This window comes from Hippocampus zosterae, chromosome 20, assembly GCF_025434085.1.
Source record: "Hippocampus zosterae strain Florida chromosome 20, ASM2543408v3, whole genome shotgun sequence".
Taxonomy (NCBI): Eukaryota; Metazoa; Chordata; class Actinopteri; order Syngnathiformes; family Syngnathidae; genus Hippocampus; species Hippocampus zosterae.
The window spans coordinates 6,272,858-6,294,760 of NC_067470.1; the positions used below are offsets into that span (position 1 = coordinate 6,272,858).

Sequence of the window (21,903 nt, forward strand, 5' to 3'; positions counted from 1 at the left end):
GCAAGGGAAATCAAATTCTTTGGCTTTATTTGATTAAAATCGACACATCAAGCAATTTTATATTGCTCATATACAGCAGGCGTAGTTCTTTCGGAAAAAAAACTGCTCCATCACCGCTTTCTGGAAAAGGTGATCGGGCAAATAGTTTTTTCCACAAATCCGACATTGACACGGAGCAGAAAGTACATGAAATCATTTTTGGAATAGTGCTGTGAAGTGGAATTTGGTCACTATTTTTGTGCTAAATTATTTATTTGCTTCTCTTTGTAACTCGAAGCTCTTTATAAAACCAGTTTTACATAATTATTAGTACAATCGAACCTTGTTACTATGTACCTCGAGGGACATAGTGAATCTGTACGTGAACGGCCGTTTTAAAATTCGTTAATGTTTTTTTTTTTTACCTGTTACTGTCGAGTGAGGCTAATTTATTTTTACAACTGTGTGACAGTTTTAGAATGTCATTTGGTGGTTTATAGGGGCTAGGGGGTCCTCAGTAGCTCAAATGTGTACACAATCGAACACTAACGCAGTAGTAAATTGCCAATTGCGGTAAGTCCTGAGTGCGACTCCTTGTTCTGAACCAATGACAAAAAGACAAAAGAAGACAAAGACATTTTTTTCCCACATGAACTGAGGTGTTTTTACTGCATTTCAACAACAGCAAGCCTACCCTGTACATACACTGCACTCACGCCGTCCTCGACAATCTCGTACCAACAAAGGCAATAAAAGCACCCAGTTGATGTTGCGACGGGTCAAGACGACACACACGATGGGCGTAGATGTGATCGACGGAACTGTGGTGGGGGTGATCCACTGGCACAGAATCTTCTAGCAACTGGACAATTATACTGGCACACACGTCATAGCCCGTCTGTCACTGCCGTGATGCCACGCCAAGGTGGGGACAAGTTTAAATAGGGGACAAAACGGACAAGGCAGGTCCAAACCTCATGCCTCGGTGGTCTCCCTTCTATTGCCACTTTTGTCCGCATGAAAAAAAAAAAACAAACCAAAAACGTTTGTGTTAATTTTCAGAATATGATACTCTTGCAAGTCATACACGTCCATATAGATAGATAACTCTTTTTTTTCCACTCTCTTTTTTTTTTTGTAAGTCAGCATACAAGGTAAGCTAGGTGACTATATATGAAGACAACGACTTGAACTTTCACAGCACTGGCATTGGTTAATCTTAAATACAGTACTCAAGCATTGTTAGATGAAGAAAAGAACAGAATAAAAGAAAGAAACATAATACCCCTGAAACAAATAAGCTACAAGTTGGTTTCGCTCATCTAAAATGTTTCTTTTGTATTTCAATTGCATGATGTACATATTTGTGTTAACCATACCAACAGACACGAATCTTGTGGGAAATGTGTTGGACTTGCCTTCAATTAATACAGGACCATGCATATCGCTTGTTGATTTGTTTTCTTCTTCTTTTTTTTGTTGTTTTTTTTTAAACCAAGACTCAACTTGTCACAAATGTGTGGAGATAGTGTTGTCTTCACATAGACTCGGGTAATGGGGCTTTTAGTCGCTCGCTTCATGGTGCACATCCACCCTATTGCATGTTGACAGGTTATGCAGGATACAGTGGCCATCGTGGGGTAAAGGAAAAGGTTGGCTGGGTTTGGTGTGTGTGTGTGTGTGTGTGTGAGTGAGGAGGGGATTAGTTACATTTTGAACTCAGGCAGGGGGTGGTGAGGGGCCAGGCGGCCGAGAGTGAGAGGGAGAAAGGGGATGTCAGCTCCTGGACGACAGCCTTTGAATCCATGCAGACCTGAGTGGTGGTGCCTGAGTTAGTCTGTTTAATGTCCGTCCTCCCTCCCGCAGGTTTCGGTGCTCTACGAACACAAAGCAAATTGCGTTACTGTCTGGCAGGGCCGAGAATTTGTCTGACCTGCCCTTGGGTACGCTGCCTCGTCCTTCAGTTTCGAATAGGAGTGAAAACAAAGATGTCACAAGTTGGTGCAGGGACTGATTGATACGTGAAAGGGAAAATGGTGGATAGCGGCAACTCAAGAGTCACTTCTGAGGCCATCCAAGTCAACAAAAATTGGTGGTTGTGGGGGGGGGGGGGGTTAAACCAAAAAAAGACCCGCTAAAAGTCACAGCAACCCCCTGCCCATCCATTGTGACTGTTTAGGAAGTCAGTGTCAGAACTTTAACAGGTCGGACGGTGCAAGGGATTAAACACCCAAAAGAGATAAAACATTCAACAGTACGTGTATTTATCCTATCATGATTGAAAATATCTGCATTTTTTTCAGAATTAATATTGGGTACCGCCACATTGGCATTTTCAATACATTTTGTCAGGTGTTAAATGTGCGCAAAACCTTGCCTGTCTACCATTTCTATTTCCGTGATGGGGAACATGTCATTGCTGAGATACGTTTCACTCTTATTTTCTTTTTGATTGTGGTAGTTTTGTGAGCCCAGTGACCAAAAATGTGAACTGAGTCGGTAAATGCCCAAAATGGTGTGAAATAAGTCACTGACGATTAAATACGGTCCTATTTTGTATTTTTTCTGCTGTGATGATGACGTAAATGAAGTTGTCTTTCCTCACGTTCTCATTGTCTCAGTCTTCTGCTCCTGGATGGGAAATGCAAGAAAACAGCCCTGCACAAACTTTTCTTTTCTTTTTTTTTTTTCCCAGGGCACACCTACAAGGAAAATATTCCAGAAATGATGGACAGGGATTTCCTCATCCTCTTTCCTTTCCTAACGTGCTCATCACGGAAAGGTTTGAGGAACGGGGGAAGTTAGGAGGAGAAAGCCCTCGTGTTCCTGTGGACTTGGATGTGACATTGTACCGAGTACACGCGAAGCGGTTCCCTATGGAAGAACGCCGACGGGGATGCGGACGGGAAGCGGACCGACACTTCACCAGAGCGGCTCAGACGGCGGGCGAGTGACGTTCCGTACCTTGACGGGGCCATCCACCGGGTCCAGTCCTTGCTCGGACAGCTGTTTCAAGGCACTTAGAGCAGCCTGAGAAGAGAGGGAAGAACAGATGGTCGAGTGAATGCGCAGGGAAGAAGAGCGCGTTGGAGTGGGAGGAGAGTGAGTGTCACCCTTCAGCTGCTTTTCAAATAACACTTAACTCTGGGAAAGACAATGCCAGCAGGACACTTTCCCTTCACTCTGTGTTGTCTTTGGCTCCTCCGTTCTCACTGTTTGTCTAGCGTTATTGGCTTAACATTTCCACTTGATGTTCTTGCTGCCAAGTCAATAGGAGCGAGCGACATCTGTATCCCCGAATGTCACACCTCGGTAAAGACCAGCGGCGAAAGGAACAACTAACGTTTGAGGAGTCCATACTGCGGGAACTTCAATGAAGCGTATATAACGTTTGGCTTAAGACTTGAGCGATTTCAACGAATTCTGCCACTCTCGGCTTGACGGCGCACCTTGTGGGTCGGCCGCTGAATCAAACCGCAAATTGAAACCACTTGAGGGCCACTTATAGAAAGGGGCTCCTTAAGTGTGCCAAGATAAACGGGGCCCATCTGATGTTGTCCAGGTTCTGTCATGACGCACATCCTCTCTACCCCAACGAACCGGTCCAGATGAGCTGGCATTTTCCCCGTTCGCAACGCCGAGTGTGGGCTGAGGCGCGGTCAGGGAATGTAACTTCGAGTTGAGCAAGATGCCACAGGATCCGGGCACGGTGGAGCACATTCGACATCTGTCTCCCCCCCTTCTACGTGCATTGCATACACATCATTGGGGTAGGAGATGAGATGCGTGTTAACACCACCCGTTTATTTTCAGTTCCTTTCAACACTCCTGTTTCCACGCTTAACCGTTTTGACATAGGAGCATCGGGCGGCTATTTGCGTCGGCAAAAGGAGCGCTGATAATGACACAGCTTGGATCATTTAGACTCGTCACCGCTCGATCAGAGTTGAGATAAGAAAATGAGTGGCTCTGCTCAACAGATGAGTGGCCAAGTGATAAATGGATGAGCCAAGCATACAGACCACCCACATTAGCCAGGATACAAGCTTAATGTACGGCCCCGAAAGAAAATAAAAAGCCTTCTCAACATGCATTCCGACACTAAGCACACTTCTTCACATCTGAATTCGAAAGATACGTTCACTGTGAGATACCCAAAAGCCACATACAGTACAAGGTGCACCAACGTGGCTCTGTGGAATGCAACGCAACAAGGGAGGATAACAGCAATTATCGTCTGTAAAGCTTGAGTAAGAAAACCACGCCCCAGCCAAAAAAAAAAAAAATGGTGTTTGACTTCAGATTATGAGAGTCCTAATGCAGGAATGACAATTTATGACTGAAGGAAGCATAGGTCAAAATCTGGATTTTATCCATCAAACTGACGAAACCAAATCTGCAATGCCTGCAACAACACAGCAAGACAGGTTTGAGAAATTGGACTGTTGGGATTTTATTTTTTGGAATGAAAAAGAAAATCACCGGAATACCGTTTTTCGCATTACGAAGATAGTTACACAATTTGGGGATTTTTGGATTTCAACATTGAACAGGAAGATCTAGTTAAAGTAATATTTATCAAGTGAATAAGTAATTGTCATCGAAACTAACTTGTGTGTGTGTGTTTTTTTTTGTTGCATTTATTCAAATAGGTTTGGGAATTTTTTCTCCTTGGGTAAATAGCTGCGGCCCATCTGTTTTGGGCTGTGTGGGGGTGTGTGGAGATAAACAGCCATAAATCAGAGGTCTGACGGTGGCAGAGCTGCTGATATACGACAGGCAGGCATAAGGGCCAAGGCAGTCAAGCCTATGGCCTAAAAGCTCAACAGAGCCCGGGACAAATACTGGGCCTATCTCTGGGAATGGAAGCCAATGATCCCCTTAACTCATTCACTCCCAAAGACGTTTTTAAACGTCTTTTAGACATAGAAAAACTCACTTGTATTCTTTGGCATTCGACTCAGCATGACGTAGATTTGTTCTTGATTTTACTGCTTGGTGCTTTCTACCGCCCTTATTACCGATTCGTCTTACTGTTTATTGTGTATGTTAAATCGCTCCATGTACAGCACTTTGTATGCAGCGATGGCTGTTTGAAAGTGCTCTATAAATTCTGTTGACTTGACTTGACAGTCCAAGAATTGGCTGGTACTGAATGACTTAAGTGTAGATCTACAAGGACAATGAACACATTAAGATATAATATACAAAAATCTTTGTTCATGATTGGATGTGCTTGATGGGACATCTCGCACAAAACTGAAGTGAGCCCTATTAAGTCCCTCTTCAGCCTCACTCTCCTTGCACACTCCACCTTCAGATAACAAACCGGCACTCACCCCGTCCGTGCCCACCTCACACATTGGCTCATTCATCCATCTATTTCACTTCTCGTAGTTCAAAGGCTCGGACAAGCAAGCAGTCAAACGGACCGCCGCCGTCTGAGGACGATCTGCAACTATAGCCGAGTTTCTGATGCGGAGTGACAAGAGCGGCTCATTTTTCGGGGCCTGCTGCTCTGTTAATGGCTTCCCCAACAGAGGCTTTGATTCCATCAACGGCTTAGCCAAACAAAAGCCCAGTCTCCCAGGAGTCCGATGCATCGGCCCGACGGATCTAATGGATTGTTAGATCACATTGACCCAGACAAATCGGACTCCCGTGTCAGTTCTCACTGCAGGACCGCTGGGTTCTAGTCAAGCACGAGGAGAAATATGGCCGGCCGAGGAGATGGGAAGACAGCGCAGCAAAAAAATAAATAAATCTTGGATTGCAAATATTTTAGAAAATAAAGAGAATGTGCAATTCTTTCATACCCATTACAAGCCTCTCTGGACCTCAAAAGCAACATCTCCAAAAACAAGTACAGATCAATTTGCTCGTCTGCGTCTGTGTTGGGAATGGAAACCCTGAACAAGCATGTGCTACCACCGCAAGAATTTAAGGTTGGATGGCGATGGGCGTAAACAGGTAAGAAAATAATAAAGACAAATGGGACACGGTACAGTAGTGTGAACAACAAACACAAATGGCGTTCGAATTCTGCTGTGTCTTTGCCACTGCCCCAGATGTTGCTCTGTTTTATTCAAATTGCATTCTTCATTTCCTGGGTCAACACATAAATAGAAACTTCACTCCTGGCTTATCAATAGACAGAACTAGAGTCATTCCAGTCAATTGTTGCTGAAAAATGGGAGGGTGCGGGGACAAGAGAGTAAAACGCAACGTGTATAGGACCGAATTGCAGCGATTGGTGGAAATTTTGCTTCCACCATCTTCCGATTCTATTTTTCTGGCCTGCAGTTGCCTTCCAGTTACGAGTCTGCTGCCACTTTGATCTACTTGCAGACACCAGTCACAGGTTTCATCCACTGACCCAGCCTTTGATCATGGGCACCAGATCCACAAGGATTGGGTCTCATAAAACCCATCCCTGACTTTTGATCCAGGCCAAGACTGTCAGTGAAAGGCTCCCATCATGCGAATCATAATACACGAGGGAGCGTGATGGCGCTGCGCTCAAAGGCCGCTGACTCTCAGTGCCTGGAAGTGACTCCAGACATCAGTGACGTCGGGAGTCATCTCGGGGTTGATGAAACAGTGCTGCAGGTGCATTCAAGTATGAAGTAAATGGGGGGGGGGGGGGGGGGGAAGTAGGCTTCAGCAGTGTGGTTCTGATAAACGAGCGGCTGCCATTATCAATGCCAGACAGTGAAGTGACTCAATTACATGAAAGCAACTGTTGTCTTTTGTCACTCCGTTTTGAAATCAATCTTTGTACGCTTGCATTGTTCTAAGAGAGGTTACCGACACTTGTGATTACGGAGCCTTGCAGTAAAGTGGGAGGACAACTTCCACATGAAAAGCATCTTGGATGGCTTGTGATGAGAACGATCTAAGGGATGTCGGCTAGACTAAACATTGACCAGAGTGGATTTCAAACGGGGCGCTTTATAGGCAGCATGACAGGAGCTGGAAAGGTGGAAAATGAGTGGCATTGTCAGACATCTAAAGCTGGATATATTGTGCCGTTTCCAAAAGGCCACATAAAACCATGACAACGCTCTTCCCTCCCGCAACCGTACAGAAATCGATACCTGGGAGGAGGGACATCGACCGTTGCCAGCACCGAGCCTTCGTATCACAAGCTCCTGTTTGTTTGTTATTTCTTTTAGCGTAGCGTCGGTGAGTTTTCCTCTTGTCATGAATGTCTTGAGCTTCTTCTCATCCCTTGGCTTTCATTTCCTCCAAATTCCTTTGCTTTGCTTCAGCCCACAGTTGGAGCCTGGACTGGGATCACAGAGAACTTCCAAGGCAGCTCATGGAGAACACCTGTGTGTGCTTAAGTGCTGCCAGAGTACGCCATCTATTTGTTAATATGGTGCTATATGTACATGGACTCTTGAGCAACTACAGAGAAAATGTATTCGGAACATCTCACCAAAATCGCTTCCTCACTCTCGCTCCAGATTTCACATCCTCTCCCGCAACGGAGGCATTGAGAAAAGGGGCATTATGTGCCACAGCCTGACATGACGTTAATTCCTCTGAAGCCCTTCACATGTGCCGCCTCACTTTTTTTTTTTGCCTCTGCGGATTACCCGCTGCTTTGGTACAGCTGAACAAACTTTTCAATGGGGGAAATGTATTTGATTCCAGCATACATTGCAGTTATGTGTGGACGCCGCCACATTACGGTGATGAGGATTCCCCAAGGGGATGGGCATGCATATTTCCGTGCAAGCTTCTGGCCTGCTCGCAGGCCGGCCGAGCTTAGCCGGCGGGTCCTTGAGGCTCCCCGGGGGAGCAAGCCTTCGTTGACATGGGAAGCCATAAATAAGGGCCTGGGGCGAAGCGCCGTGTCATGCGTCATTTGGGCCGGAGAGGCCTGCTTTCTCCCCTCCCTTCATTGAGCTGCCTGAGCATGGCACCTCCTAGGGCGTAATTCAGAACATATGGGCAAAGGCCGAGGGCAGAAGCACATACCACACTCAAGCCTTGTCAGCGTAGCATCTCAGATGATACACAGATACATCCCGAGACAGCCTTCATGATAAGAGAGTAGATATGCCCCTCTGGGGTTGAAAAATTCAAATAAAAACACTGCATTCAATTCAATGTAATATGAACAGGCTTAATTTCATGATATACCATGAACCATTCACAAGTATGCATGACGACAGTACTGCTCAAATAGAACGGTGTGGCACACATACAAAATGCTTGTGCAAAGAAATTACTTCAACTATCAACTACTACACCTCAACTATCAGGTGACTTCAATTTGTTAGTAATAATAATGTGATAAAAAATGATATATATATATATATATATATATATACTGTATATAAATATATATATTGGTACAGTAGGACTTGCTGTACCAACCACAGCAAGCCCTGCTGGGGAATCGCCATCCACTTTCAAAATGCAAACTAATCCGTTTTTTGCTGGTGAACCAGCATCTATTTCAAGCGAGAGATGAGACTGAAAAACGAACTTGAGAAGGGCTGTGGAAAGTGCCTTAAGGCCAATGTGTCACCAGGATTTCTTATGCCAAATTGCCTCACAAACAAAAGCACGACGACTCCCAGCCTTGGGTGTGTTGGCACACACCGTGAAACTTCATCAGGGCTACAGTGGGCAACTATATATTCATAAAAATGCCATTGCTCAGTAAAAGTAGGTCTTCACCCCCCCCTCCCCCACCAAACCCCCCATCATTCATCGTGGGAAATTCTGGATGCAGCTTGATGACCGTGCACTCTCTTTATTAGGTTTCCTCGGCGACTCCAAATTAATACATTATTACATCACATCACATCCACCTGCAGCGGTCAATGTGTTATCTATGCCACAGGGAGTATCGTCTATGTAAAATCCTGGACTATAAGGACTCAAATTGCCCTTGGGGACCAACAGAAAGCTGTGGGAAGAACGGCCGGCCTTCAGACACATTCTTTTATCGGCAAAGTGATACTGATCGGCCCCCAAGGGCGTCCCACTTCTCTATTGTCAAGCTTGTCTTTGCCTCGACTCTCCATCTCTGGCCAGCGTTACAGGCGGAAAAGTTGTCCTTTGGCCGTTTCTTTACATGGCAACAAGGCGACAAGGCAAATATTTGAAAACGGGTCTCCAAGTGGAAGTTGTTGAAGATGACATAGCTATATTTCAGCTGTGTTAGAACATTAAAACCTTCTGTCTGTTCGGTCAGGGCACGTGTGAGGAGAGCACAGCAAAAATAATAATGGTAGGACACAGAATTACAATGACATTTATGGCAATAACAGACTCCAGCGAAATTTATTTTTGCAACACCACTAGCAATGTCGCAGTGTATGTCAAATTATAAACCAACAACGGCGGTTGGTGTTATGTTGAGTGTCCCTTTGGCCAACAATCACATTTTCAGTTGATCTGCAAGAGCTGACATCTCTTTAAAAACAGCTATGCCAGTTTTTTTCCCCCTCCAACTCAGCCAAGGCACAAATCTTTCATTTGAAAAAGCTCACAGAACACCACCAAACAAGAAAATGGAGGGGAAATAGCAGTAAAACAGGCCAAAATCCAAATGTCCAAATATTATGAATGTGTCATGCTTTCAAATTATATGGTGGGCTGTCATCAAACCTTCATCGAAACACAGAATTTGATGATCGTGACAAACTCAACCTCAAAATAGCCTGAACCAAGCCTTAAGCGGTAGAATCTATTGGGTCGGACTGTCAAACCCGCCGATATTAATTCGCTGGGTGCAGGTCTTCAAAACCTCCAAGGCATTTCAGCACACAATCGTTCCTTTTCAGACTGACAGAAACGGGCGACAAGATTTAATGGGCAGACTTACAGGTGTGGAAAAAGAGCAACTTGGGAATCCCGCCTTGGAAGGTGAAACGAAAGGGTAAGGTGAGAGGAGCTAAGTGTTTTACTGCCATCTGCATGCAATAATCCTGAAACTGCCCATCAAAAAAAAAAAAAAAAAAAAAAAAAACGCTGCATTTCCCATGTCGGGGACAACAGTGAGAGTGGATGTCTGCTAGACAAGGACATCCGGTAACAAGAGAGGACGCGCAGCCGGGCAGCCTTTTTACACTCTTTTCCTCTCATCTCTTCCTGTAGCGCTCTCCTCTCTCCGTGTTGACTTTAATGGCCTGGTACACACAAGGGACACGCCTGTAAAACCCTTTGTGATGTTTTATCATCTCCTATGGATTGCCACCAGACTGTTTCTCATTACTCTGTGCGCTCACTATAGGTTGCCTCTTGCACAGAAAGCCCCGTGTCGTGCTTGGTAGGCCCGTCTACTGTGTGACAGGGGGAGGTTGAGACCCACTGTGATGAAGGGAGCGCCTGAAATGTTATGAAAACCCTTGCATGTTTCCATAGCAACTGGCACCGCGAGCTGCAGACACGGATTATGTGTAAACCAAGTTTACTGACAACAATAAATTCCATCATGCTTAAATCAAGAGAAAGCCCTTGCCAGGTATAACTCCTCCGACAAAACTTTGTGACATGTACATCCAAGGACGTACGCTAACTTCAAAAAGGAGAACTGGGATGGGGAAAACTGCAACGCAATACAGACTAAAGCAGTGGTTTCAACAAAGGGCAATAAAGAAGAGAGAGAAGTTTTTGTCGGAGCTGAGCAAAAATATGGATTAAGTCTGAAAACAGGGAGAGGTTCAAGTGCCGAGCAAGCTCACTGACGCGGATATGTTTCGGCCGCATGTTCGCAAGAAAGCGCATCCAAATTCTCTGCAGCTGCATATGACACAGTGACACCCAAGGCAAAAGGTATAAACCTGTCATAGAATTGATTTATCAAAATCTTTATGATTGTGGTTATAATTTGCGGTAGTGTACAACTGCACCAAGGAGCTTTTCAAAAAATATATTTTGGTTATTTAGCACAAGCAGGGGTCTATTGAAGAGTGTTTTAAAACACCTCTCTTTTTGCATGGGTGCACTGATGCAGTTAAAACTCAATCACATTAGCCTAAACCGTTGACTTAATACTGCCCCCAAAACATCAATCAAAATGGAGCATTCATTTAAAAAGGCACCATTTTAATCACAGCTCTCTCTGTGTTTTGTACTGAACGAATTGAGGGTATGAGGAAATTAAAACGCAAGGTCGATCACCATTTGGTCATTACCCCCCCCCATCTCAATTTGTAGAAAAATTAGATGAGCAGGTAGCCTCCTGAATCTGCCTTGCACTAAAAGTCAAGAAAATCAACCTAACAGATGCTCTGAAGAAGCACTGTGGTCCATAGCCACATTTTCAGCTACTGATACTGTTAGTTGGAGGGAGCATTTAATCCTTTGTGGGCACGTTGATTTAATTTTTTTTATTTTTATGAGACATGTCACACCATTTTACAGCATTGCAAACAGACAGTAAACACCTGGAAAGTGCTGCACTTTAACACGTGATTAAGAGCCAACTAATTGGATTGCAGATGGTAAAACTGTAAGGAGGACCGTAAAAGAGAACGGAAGACGAGACGGGGTAGGCCTGAGAGAGGGACCAGGACACCCCAGGCTGCTGACAAATGATCGAGCTAGGGTTTCTCATTTCTGCTGCCTGACTTGAAAATGCAAATAGCAGACTTTCTACGGTCAACAAAAAAAAAAAAAAAGGGAAAAGACTCCCCCCTATGTTCACCATCCATCCATTCATTCTTCTCTCATGCGGTGGTGGTTGGTCGCATGAAACAGAGGTCAGGGGACTAATGGAAGACCTCATAGCCTTGTGTGCTTCTAGAAACAACCCCCCCCCCCTCCTCCCGCCTACTCCCAGTCCTGTCTCTCTTATAAATCAAGCTGGCTTCATTGAGAATGGCAGAATCCTCTGATGTCCCGGCCATGTCTCATTTCAAAGTCCCCCTGAAGGCTCACACGGTTCCACATTTACTCTGTGGGCATAAGAGAGCAATGTGTTTGTGTGTGTGTGTGTGTGTGTGTGTGTGTAAGAAATGTGATTTGAGGAAATTTTTGAGAAAAGGCCCCACAGAAAAAGTGTTTATTTGGTAACAATGCCACAATAGATCCCACCCTTGAAGGCTTTTCCGAAAACTCACATAAATTCAGCTAAGTCATTACACCATCGCCTGAAAATCGTGATGGTGTGTGTGCGCGCGTTCCTATATGGAACTATTGTAGTTTAAGTGGCACACCTATGCTTTTTTTAAAATGACTACAACATTTCCCAAAGATTGCGGTAAAAAGGATGAGGGAGTGTTGAGAGAATGACATTGTCCAACTTCCCTTGAATGTACACTGAAAACAAAGCCAGGTTACATTACATCCATATGGATGCATTCTTCACTCGCGGTTTGGCCCTCGTTTTTACAAGCGGCGCAATACAATTATGCGAATGATGCGGCAAGAATCTAACGGAGCCTGGGAAGTGATGGAAAATGAAAACAAATTAAAAAAAGACAAGCAAGAAAGCCAAAAGACAGAAATACCAGAGGGCTTTGTACACAACCTTGAGACATCCCCATGTGCAGGGAGTTCCAAAAATACTAACATAATTTTGTCGTCTAAATTCAGGAAATAGCTCCACTTATCTCAACGTTTAATGTAAAAATCATTGACGTTGAATGTTTTCCTTTATCAAGATGAAGATGACTCACTAGAAGCAAAAAGGAATCGTGTGTGTGACAGACGCAGTCTGTCAAATATGAGTGAAATTTGACAGACTTCTTCTTTCTATCATCACTGAAACCATGCCTTCCAAAATCTTCAATTTGCAATAGCGTGAAGATTCTGCAGGCAGGCAGGCAGACACGCACGCACGCACGCACAGTGTTTACACACTCCACAGGAGTGTGTGACACCTCAGTCGTAACTAGTGTTAACCCCCGACGTGGCTGTTGTTTTTGAGCGTTTCAAAATGTCTTCCGTTTGAGGCCTGAGAATGCGTTAACATCCAGATGAGAGGAAGGCGATGGCAGCCGGGGAGCAGAGTAGGGAGGGCGGGGGGTCTTGGAGGCGGAGGTAGAGGGCTGTCTCAGACAGACAGAATAACATTCCCCAGTCGTTACGCTCATCTCCATAACTCAGTATGCTGCCACAAAGCACTGATCCCAACGCGGGACTTTAATGAGTGGACTCCCACCACTATAAGCGCCGTTACCTGCTGCTGAACAGCGAGAGTCACTTTGGGCCTGATTCATGGCTGCAGATAGCATCCTTTAACTTATATTGCGTGGAAAGAATAAGATTGACACCGTTCTAGGTGGGAGGCAACTTACAAGGTTGTAAAATCTGACTGATAGCCTTCCAAATTCTGAGCTCAACAACAAAAAAAGGACACTCCAAGTCCAGTGACCGCTCTACAATCCACATTTGTCCATAAAAAGAAAAAAAAGACAGCCTGGTCGTCACGTACTTGGCTACTTGTGTTATCCTGCTGATGGGCCGGCAGACATACGGGGGGGGAAAAAATGTCCTTGGCCAGCAGTAATGGCAAACACCAACACTGGCTTACTCTGTGATCGTTGTTCTACCAGTTTGGCTTGCCTCTTTGCATTCATGACTATGGCGGAAACTTAAGAGAGTTGAAATTACTGTCAATGTTTGATATTCTTAAGGAACACTTTTACCAATTCTGCACCAGGAGCGACATGGAAAGTGTTTAAATCCAGACATCAGTACGCTGCCGTCCAAGCAGATTCCGCGTGTTTGTCTGCAACATGACTTTTTAAAGCGAGACTCTGCATTTGACGCACACCACTTTTACTATCTTCCATGAAGTGCAGATATGCTCTTGCTGCTTTCTGAGGGTTCGCGTTACACATTAACTACAATCCCAGCACAGCTGTTGTCTTTCAATGATGTCATCGTGCCTCAAAATATAACGGGTACACCGATCTACACTCAGGAAATGCGGGAGAGGAAATGGCACGACAATACCTGTAGCAATCAGATCCTTGTAATATTCTTACATTCTATGTTCATAGGGGTGTGGGGGGCCAGGGGGGTCAGTTCATGTGAGTTACGTGTATTATGGTCCGTCTGTATTTTACTTAGCCCTAATGGGTAGGTCACGTTTGTATATTGAGAGGGATGAATTGGAATCACAGCCTGCCTAATGCCAAATCAAAGCAGGAGCATTGACATTTGCAGAGCAAAACGCTTAATGCATCGGTGGCAGAAAAAAGGTGTTTTCTCCCCAGGTGACAAACATCACACGTTGTCACCGCAAGATCGCAAAGCAAAGATTACATAGCCGACACCTTATCTCCGAGACCTTTTCAGCAAGTCCCGCTATCACTCGGTGTCAAATGACATTAGTCTAATGAGGCAAAGACGCTACAAAGAGCAGCAGGTAAGTTGGCCGTCAAACGCCTGGCTGGCTTCAGCCTCTCACCAGGGTGACGATTAAAGGGAGGGGCGACGGCTGAAGAAAGCTCTACCCGCGTTACAGTTGTGTGCGTGGGAAATCACGCATCGGGTAAATCGCGGCCGATGGTTGCGAGGGCTGCTGCCCAAACATCTCGCTCTTCTTGGCACCCAGGTGATAATGAATGTAACACTTTTGTTACCTTTACGCCGTCACAGAGGTGTGCCTGGTACAAAGCCAACGGGGAGGGAAAACAATCAACTCGCACGGTCAGATGCAAATCCGAGTACCACCACTTGCTGTCTTCCAAACAGACCGCTTGCAGAAATGCAAGGAAACACAAGCCGTCCCATTTTCTATTTTCGGTCAACCGACAAAATGCCGAGCAGTCAGTGAGTCAACAATTATGGCCATCACTAATCCACGGCAGACTGCCCATAATAAAAGTTAAACACTCTGAAGAACATTTGTAAGAAATATGTACAAAATCCTAAACATGATATCATCTTCAGAACACGCCAGCTTGTCGCAAAGCATACATGATGAAATAGATCAATGGAGAAAGGAAAATATACGATCCAAGTTTGCGTTTCACAGTCTCTCCGGCTCAATGGAACTCAAGTGTGTCATGCGTGTTGATTCACTTCCCCACGATGTCAACACTTAATAGACATGCTAATCCTTCCAAAGGGCCACTGGGAGCTATCAACGAGTCTCCTAATGGGCAAGTTCATGTTTATTCTCTTCTCCCACTGGGGGAAAAAAAAAACTCACTTGAATCTCCCATTTTATCATCCGCTGTCTCAATCAATCTCTCGCATCCTCACTCGATCAATTTTCTCTCCACTTTTTTTTTTTTTTAGGTTCCCCCCTCTCCCTTTTGGCTCCCCTTTCTGGACGGGTAACCCATCTCCTTACTCCTCCATCATTCTTTCACTGCTCCTATCCACTCCCTAATCTTCTGGTCTGAAGGGTGTTTCCTGAAGAGGGCATGTGTGCAGACGCATGTGAGTGATGGATGGTGCAGGGCATGTTTGACTTAGTTCCCTCTTCAGAGGCTCCGACAGTGGAGGTCCTGGGTGAGGTGATGCTTGCGAGGGAGGAGAGGTAACTAGCTTCTTTGAGGGCGTGCACGGGAGGCGTAGCTCTCACTCAGGGCCCGCGTGACGCGAGCTAATTACGATGAAGGATGGGAGCCGCCACCTCCTCCAATCTGGGAGCGCCTTCATTAAATTTAAAGTCGACCATGCATCACGGCAGGACATTTGGAAATAACCAAAAAAAAATGGTTTTGTGCAAAACATTCCACAACTCTGATGTAAAAGTTGGCGCGGTAAGTCTTGCCAGACTTACCGCGCCAACTTTTACTCCCGTCACCTCCCTGACCGGAATCAGCTTAGCGGTTTTGCAGTGCAGTTTTGTGTCCGCAGAAGCAGCCATCCTGATGGCGCCCGTTTGTTTTTGACGAGGTCGACGCAGAAGATACTCAGACGGACTGAATTTGATACCAAATTAACCAAACATTCCGACAATTGTTCTGTCACCGCAGTGTCAAAGCCACAGCCAAGGCACCATCACACACCGCAAGAATGCTATTTTCCTTTGTTATTGAACAACATTGTAGATTGGATTAGTTTGATGGCTAAGCTTCCCAAATAATTCTAATGATAATAGGAATAAGCGAAAAATACAAATAAAAATGTGTCACTTAAATTGTATTAAAGTGATATATGTGAATGGCGGTTGTCATAACATCTACCGCGGGCAAAATATTGGAGACGCAGTTGATGATGACAAATTACAATATGATTTTTTTTGTGTCCTCTATAAGCCTCAACGCTAGGGATGGGTGAGGTACTGACATCAGTAATGCATATCGGGCACAAAAAGCAAAACATTAAATTAAAAAAAGAAAACAACAACGAGTGAGTCCTCCTTGGCAGTAATTGCCGCCAAACAGCTACTTGACACATCAGCGAAGCAATGATCTGCATCAGAAAGGTTCACAATTTTTGGTCATTGTGTTAAATGTAATTTTATATATCCAAAGTACTAAAGGTATGACAAAAAGTGGTAACGAACATCCCTCCCCAACACTATTGAAAAAATGTTTGCAAACATTCCACTTGGATCAATGGTGACTCCGCTGCGAAAACCAAATTTAGGAAAGCATGCTCCCAACTCGCAGGAACGGTCAATGCAGAATGCTCTTTCAACATATGCGGTGATTTAGGATCCATCCAGGTGCAGTGTTTGGGCATATAAAGCGTAGACGGAGAAGACAGAGAAGCGGAAGAGGAGAGGCTGTCCGACAGCTGCCTGCCTGGTTGGGTAACGCATCAGCGGGACCCCCTGAGAGGAACCCAGCCTGGGGTAACGTCTGCGCTCCAGTCGGGAAGGAGGACATCAAACACCAGCTCACCTGCTGTTCTCGCGTGCTCCACGGGGGGATGTGAGAAGACCGTGGCAGCAGTCATCACGCCAAGACACGGGTCCCACGGATAATCCGGCTGCAACCACACACCTTTACACGACTCAATCCTCACTTCGGCATCATCGCTTGACCCACCTTAACATGCCCAAAAAACTAGAATAGTCACAAACTGCCCGAAAGTTGTCTTATTCACGACTAGTTGTGACAACCGATCGCAGCAAGGAATTCGTTGAGTTCACTTTACAACACATACTACCAACACCCTACAGGCAGAGCTTGTAAGTGGAGAAAAAAAAAAGGTGCCGGTACTCCTCCGATTCCATGTGAAAAGAACATTTCGGGGTAAACCAAGTTAATACCGCATTACATGAATGCATAACAGCACCCCCCTCTCACCCCCTCTATGTTCAACGTGTCAAATGAAATCAACTAAATATGCTCATGTTGCAGAAAATTTGATCAGCCGCAGCTGACAATTTGGGAGACGGGACCCCGGGGATGGCGGTGGCTCAGCTGAGGACATTATTGCACGCAATGAGAAGCCCGTACACACAAATACATGGAGGGAGAGAGGCTGGTGGGAGACAACAGTCACCCCTGTCATTTTCGATTGCAGGCCGCTCATGTTGCATCAGCGACACCTCACATACAGCCCAGTGGGCCTCAGCCCCCCTGGTGTCCCACTGCCGCCACAGACTGACTGCCAGAGACTTACTTCAGCTCTGGAGAACAAACACAGAAATGAGCCTTGTTAATTTTAATTTACAGAAAAAAGAAATGCCCTGCCATCACAATTATAATGTTCAAGCTTATATCAATTATTTATTGTAGATAAGGCTCCAGGAATGAGCAATCAAACTAAGAATAACCAAACTTGTGTCGTAGCAGAAGATCGATTACCCATGCCTACAGAGCACCGCTTCGAAGCCCGAGTAGGTGAGGTGTGGGTGCTGCAGGCTCATCACTTGAAAAACTTTGAAATCAGGACACTTATAAGTCAAGACATCACTGTCAGGCCGAATTAAAAGTGCATTGGCAATCCTTGGCTTTGGGTGAGCCTCCGCCAGTGTGGAGATTCCTTACAGGCTCACATGTGCTTGGCAGATGGTATTGAGCCGATGGCATACCAGGTCAGGAAGACTTCAGCGATGCAACTCTCTCAAATTGGACTCAACAAATGCTGTGCTTTCAAGAATGTCTGCAAAAAGGAATCACGACATTCAAGCGCGGCGCTGTCTTCGGCTCGTCTGTGGTAGATAAATAGCCGCATTGTGAAAATGACATATCTGCTAGGAATCAAAAGGCACGGCCACAGTTTTCGCAATCACGGACAAATGTCTTGTCCAAGACTTGTTTTTCTCCTGGAATAATTCTAAATCTTAACAGAAAGCACTCCGGATGCCATCAATAACGGCTCAATATCCACGTGCGCATCGTTGAAGTAGGCCAAAGCGCTCAGGCCATTATGTCTACACGGACGGCAAACTGGATAAAATATGGAGCTGGTCGCCGAGTCATCCATAAAAGCTTTTGCGAGGGTCATTCATTCATTTGTTTATTCATCTGGTTGGGGTAGAAAGAAGCCCTCAAGTTCTTCCACACCAAAATCATTCAAGCAGGCTTCATTCAACCCAAAAAATGCCAGCATGACTTGTCTAACTGAGATAACGGCACCCAAGACACACATTACTCGATTTATCTCATAGAGGCCGAGCTCAATCAAAATTTACAATCTGTAATCACGCAGGCAAAAGTGCAAAACGTGCGTTTGTGTGTGAGGAAGAAGAGTGCAAGCCAAGGACAACATGTGGCACAGGAAACACGTGGAAACAATTAATTGGCAAGCCAGACAGATCGATGTGCATTCACGCAACACCGGCCAGATTAAAGCTTGTGCTACCACCAAAACATTTTTTTCTTTTATATTTGATTGTATCCGGACAATGGGGTCGATGTCACCCTCCACATGTTTAAGGGAACAAAAGTTACTTTCAAACAGGTATCTCCACTAGTCCCCGGACACATTGGCATTGGGGTTTCTCAATCAGCCATTAAATGATGACTTACGCTCACGCCAAAGTAGCACATGCATGCGAGGCTTTGATGACACGGTGACATTCGTGGAAGCATGTTTTCTCAATCCATTGTTAAAACGTTTGCGGTCCGTCAGGATCTGTTCGTTACCGCCAGCTCTTATTACACGCACATGTTCTACAGGCAGGCCGATAAACAGTCATCGGCTGCGCGCATTTCGAAAATAACTCTCTTCCTGGGAAAACACATGTAAATGCGGTGATCAGTGCGCACTTGCGGCTTAAGATTCAAAGGCTTTAGCTCGACGGCTCGGGGGCTGCGGCGGTGACCGACTCTTTTGACGCCTCTCGGCCTACTTTGTTCAAGTGTCAATGTTTGGGTCCGCTGATGCCGACCTCTCATTGTTGGGGCCACGGTCTTCACTGTACGGGGAAAGAGGCCAAGAAAAGGCCTTTGCCAACAGTCGGTCATGCCCCAGTGCTCCTGGCAACAACAGGTCCAGAGGACGCAGACCTGCATGGCCTATATTGGCTCTCCCTTCGTGGCGGCGGCACTAGCCCCCCCCACCATGTCAGCTGGCCCATTCAGAACAGGGCCGGTCGGCCCTTTATGAAAGCTTTGAAGACTGCCGAACAAAGGGGCGTCCCTATGTTTAGATGATAGAATGTAAGCAAGTCGTTTTCTGCTTGGCCAGCACAAGACAAAAGGGTGTCATTTTTCGAGACAAGGAGTAGGCGAGAGAGTGTCGCGGTGAGACAACCCAAAAAGGAGGGAAAAAGTTGAGGGCGCACGACAAGTGACGACATGATGCTATTGACAGCCCCACTCGCCCCGACAAAATGAAAGTCTCAGCGACTAAATCTCAATGCAAACTAGATTTGCAAATTACAACTATATATATATATATATATAATATCCAAATGGTCTGTGTGTGCAGGTGCTCATAAAGTTGTGGCTAATCAGTGTAAATCTAATTACGTTTCCTGATTGCATGTGCATATCAGAGTTTTGTAAGCAATGGTAAATGCCAATTTGATTTTGTCTCTTAATTGTGCAGCCGCAAATTGGACTGCTGGGCGACAAAAACAAATGACTTTGCAATGGCGAAGCTACAATGTTGCCCTCAAAGTAAGTTGTGTTTCGCCATTGTTTGATGAACTTTTTTTATGAGTAAGGGTTACCTCCTTAGGTATGAGTTAAATATACCTGGTCATGGCTAGCTTGGAGGGTGCTCCCGGTGCCGTGGAAAGTCATTTGCACAGGAGAGAGGGTCAGATAGGTCACAAAGTCCTTGCCGCCCTGCGCATCGCTGTACTGCACCTGGAACAGTTCAAAGACAAAAAGGATGAAGCGGGAAAACGTGATCGCAATGCACTCTTGCATGCCGAACGCACCCGCAGCCGTACAGAGGTGGTGACGCATGTAAGAGTGTGTAAGCGGGTGGTTGTTTCAGATTTTTACGATTGTGCGCAGTGAACAGATGAACCGGCTCCATATCTACAGTACATTCATGACACTTGTACATTAATATGGAACACATCTGTGGCTAAAAAAAAAAAAAAAAGATTTATATGCGGTGTGAGCATATTTATTTATACTTTCATTGGCTTGGGAATTAAAATATATTACCGCCTTCAGTCAAGAATTGTCCGTCATTTACACCCCACACTCTGGATAAACATCTTGCTTGGAAAATGCGAGGAGAAAAAAAATTGTATTCTATCATAAAATAAAAAATGGACCGAGGTGTCATTTTTGAAGACGAGGAGTAAGCGAGAGAGCGAACAATGCAGGGAGAAAATCAAAAGTTGAGGGCACACCACATGTGAAGACACTCTCCACAGTTCCACTAATGAAAACCAACAAATCTTTCAGTTTATTTCACTGAATTGATTAACCTTATCATCATCATCTGTTTTTTTTTTTTTTTTTGCCCACCCTTCACAAATCATTAAGCAGTCAAGGTTTCCGTTTCCTCTGATTTTTGTCAACACTCTTTGGCTCGTTAGAGTGAATTTAATCTGGGAACATTGCTGTTGTGGGTCCGTAGTGCCAACACAATGTGATCTTTGACTGCATATATAAACATCACATGTGTCCAGCGACCAGCCAAATTCTGAGTTAGAAAACGGCAAGATTTGGCAGGTCACCAATCATCACCTGGAGGTCTTTCTTCCACGGTGGCTTGCTGACGGGCATCATTTGATGTGCCCGATGACTTCAAGGCCCGCATCGCATATGTCAGGATGAGGGACCGCGGCATCGCCCCTTTTTTCCAATGATTCGGTCGAAAGGGAACTAACGAGCGTCGACAACAACCTAGTCCATTCTGCGTTGGAGTGCATGTTCGGAGGCATCTGTGAGCGCATGCATTTTAAACAGGCCTAACTAATCATCCCAGGTCCCACTCGCTAATCCACTTCCTTTCCAGACAAAAGGAGGAGGAGAGTTACGCAAGGCCCGCGATTGATCGGCAGCACTAATGTGGAACGACCTCTGACATTTGGCCTCAAAAAGCTGGCTCCACCTCAAAGGCGCCTCTTCCTCTGAAGAGCATGCGGGAAATGAAATGCAATGACAGTGCCCGTGTGGCATGCAAAAACTCGACACTGTATATTCACGGCACCGATGGGGAGACCCGAGTCCATTCGTCGGGTGCGTGTAAAGATTGATGGCTACAAAAGCAGCCGCTGCAAACCGGGCGATGTCGAGATAAAAAAGACATTTCTTTGGACTATGCAAGAATAAACGAGCCCTTTCGCTGGAGGAATGCCGTCATTGTTGCCGAGAAGCAATTAGAGGTCCTCGCCGAGCCACTTCAGAGGAGACCTCGGGGGTCAAGAGTGTTTTAAGCGCACTGTTAATATACCTTTCACTATGCCTAATGGTAGCAGTTTGAGGGTAAACACAGCTGGTATTTGAGGGGCGCGGGGGGTGTCTCAATTAAATGAGAAAGTGCAGTCACGTAAGATTTCCAGAACCGATGAGGGTAGGCAACTGGAATAAGTGCGTACATTGTAAAGCAAGGCCCGGTAGTCCAGTGGTTAGCACGTTGGCTTCACAGTGCAGAGGTACCGGGTTCGATTCCAGCTCCGGCATT

General features: G+C 45.4%; 1 protein-coding gene across 2 annotated transcripts in view; it reads right to left on the reverse strand.

Moving 5' to 3' along the window:
- Window positions 1-1,427: 1,427 nt before the first annotated feature.
- stau2 (staufen double-stranded RNA binding protein 2) overlaps window positions 1,428-21,903 on the reverse strand; it is a 49,046-nt gene continuing 28,570 nt past the window's right edge. For both annotated transcript variants that reach the window (XM_052054212.1, XM_052054213.1), the window contains 3 exons: window positions 20,010-20,123; window positions 2,944-3,009; window positions 1,428-1,856 (listed from right to left, as the gene is read on the reverse strand). In XM_052054212.1, coding sequence (XP_051910172.1) covers window positions 1,821-1,856; window positions 2,944-3,009; window positions 20,010-20,123 — 216 coding nt within the window. In that variant the 3' untranslated portion in view covers window positions 1,428-1,820. The remainder of the gene's footprint in view (window positions 1,857-2,943; window positions 3,010-20,009; window positions 20,124-21,903) is intronic.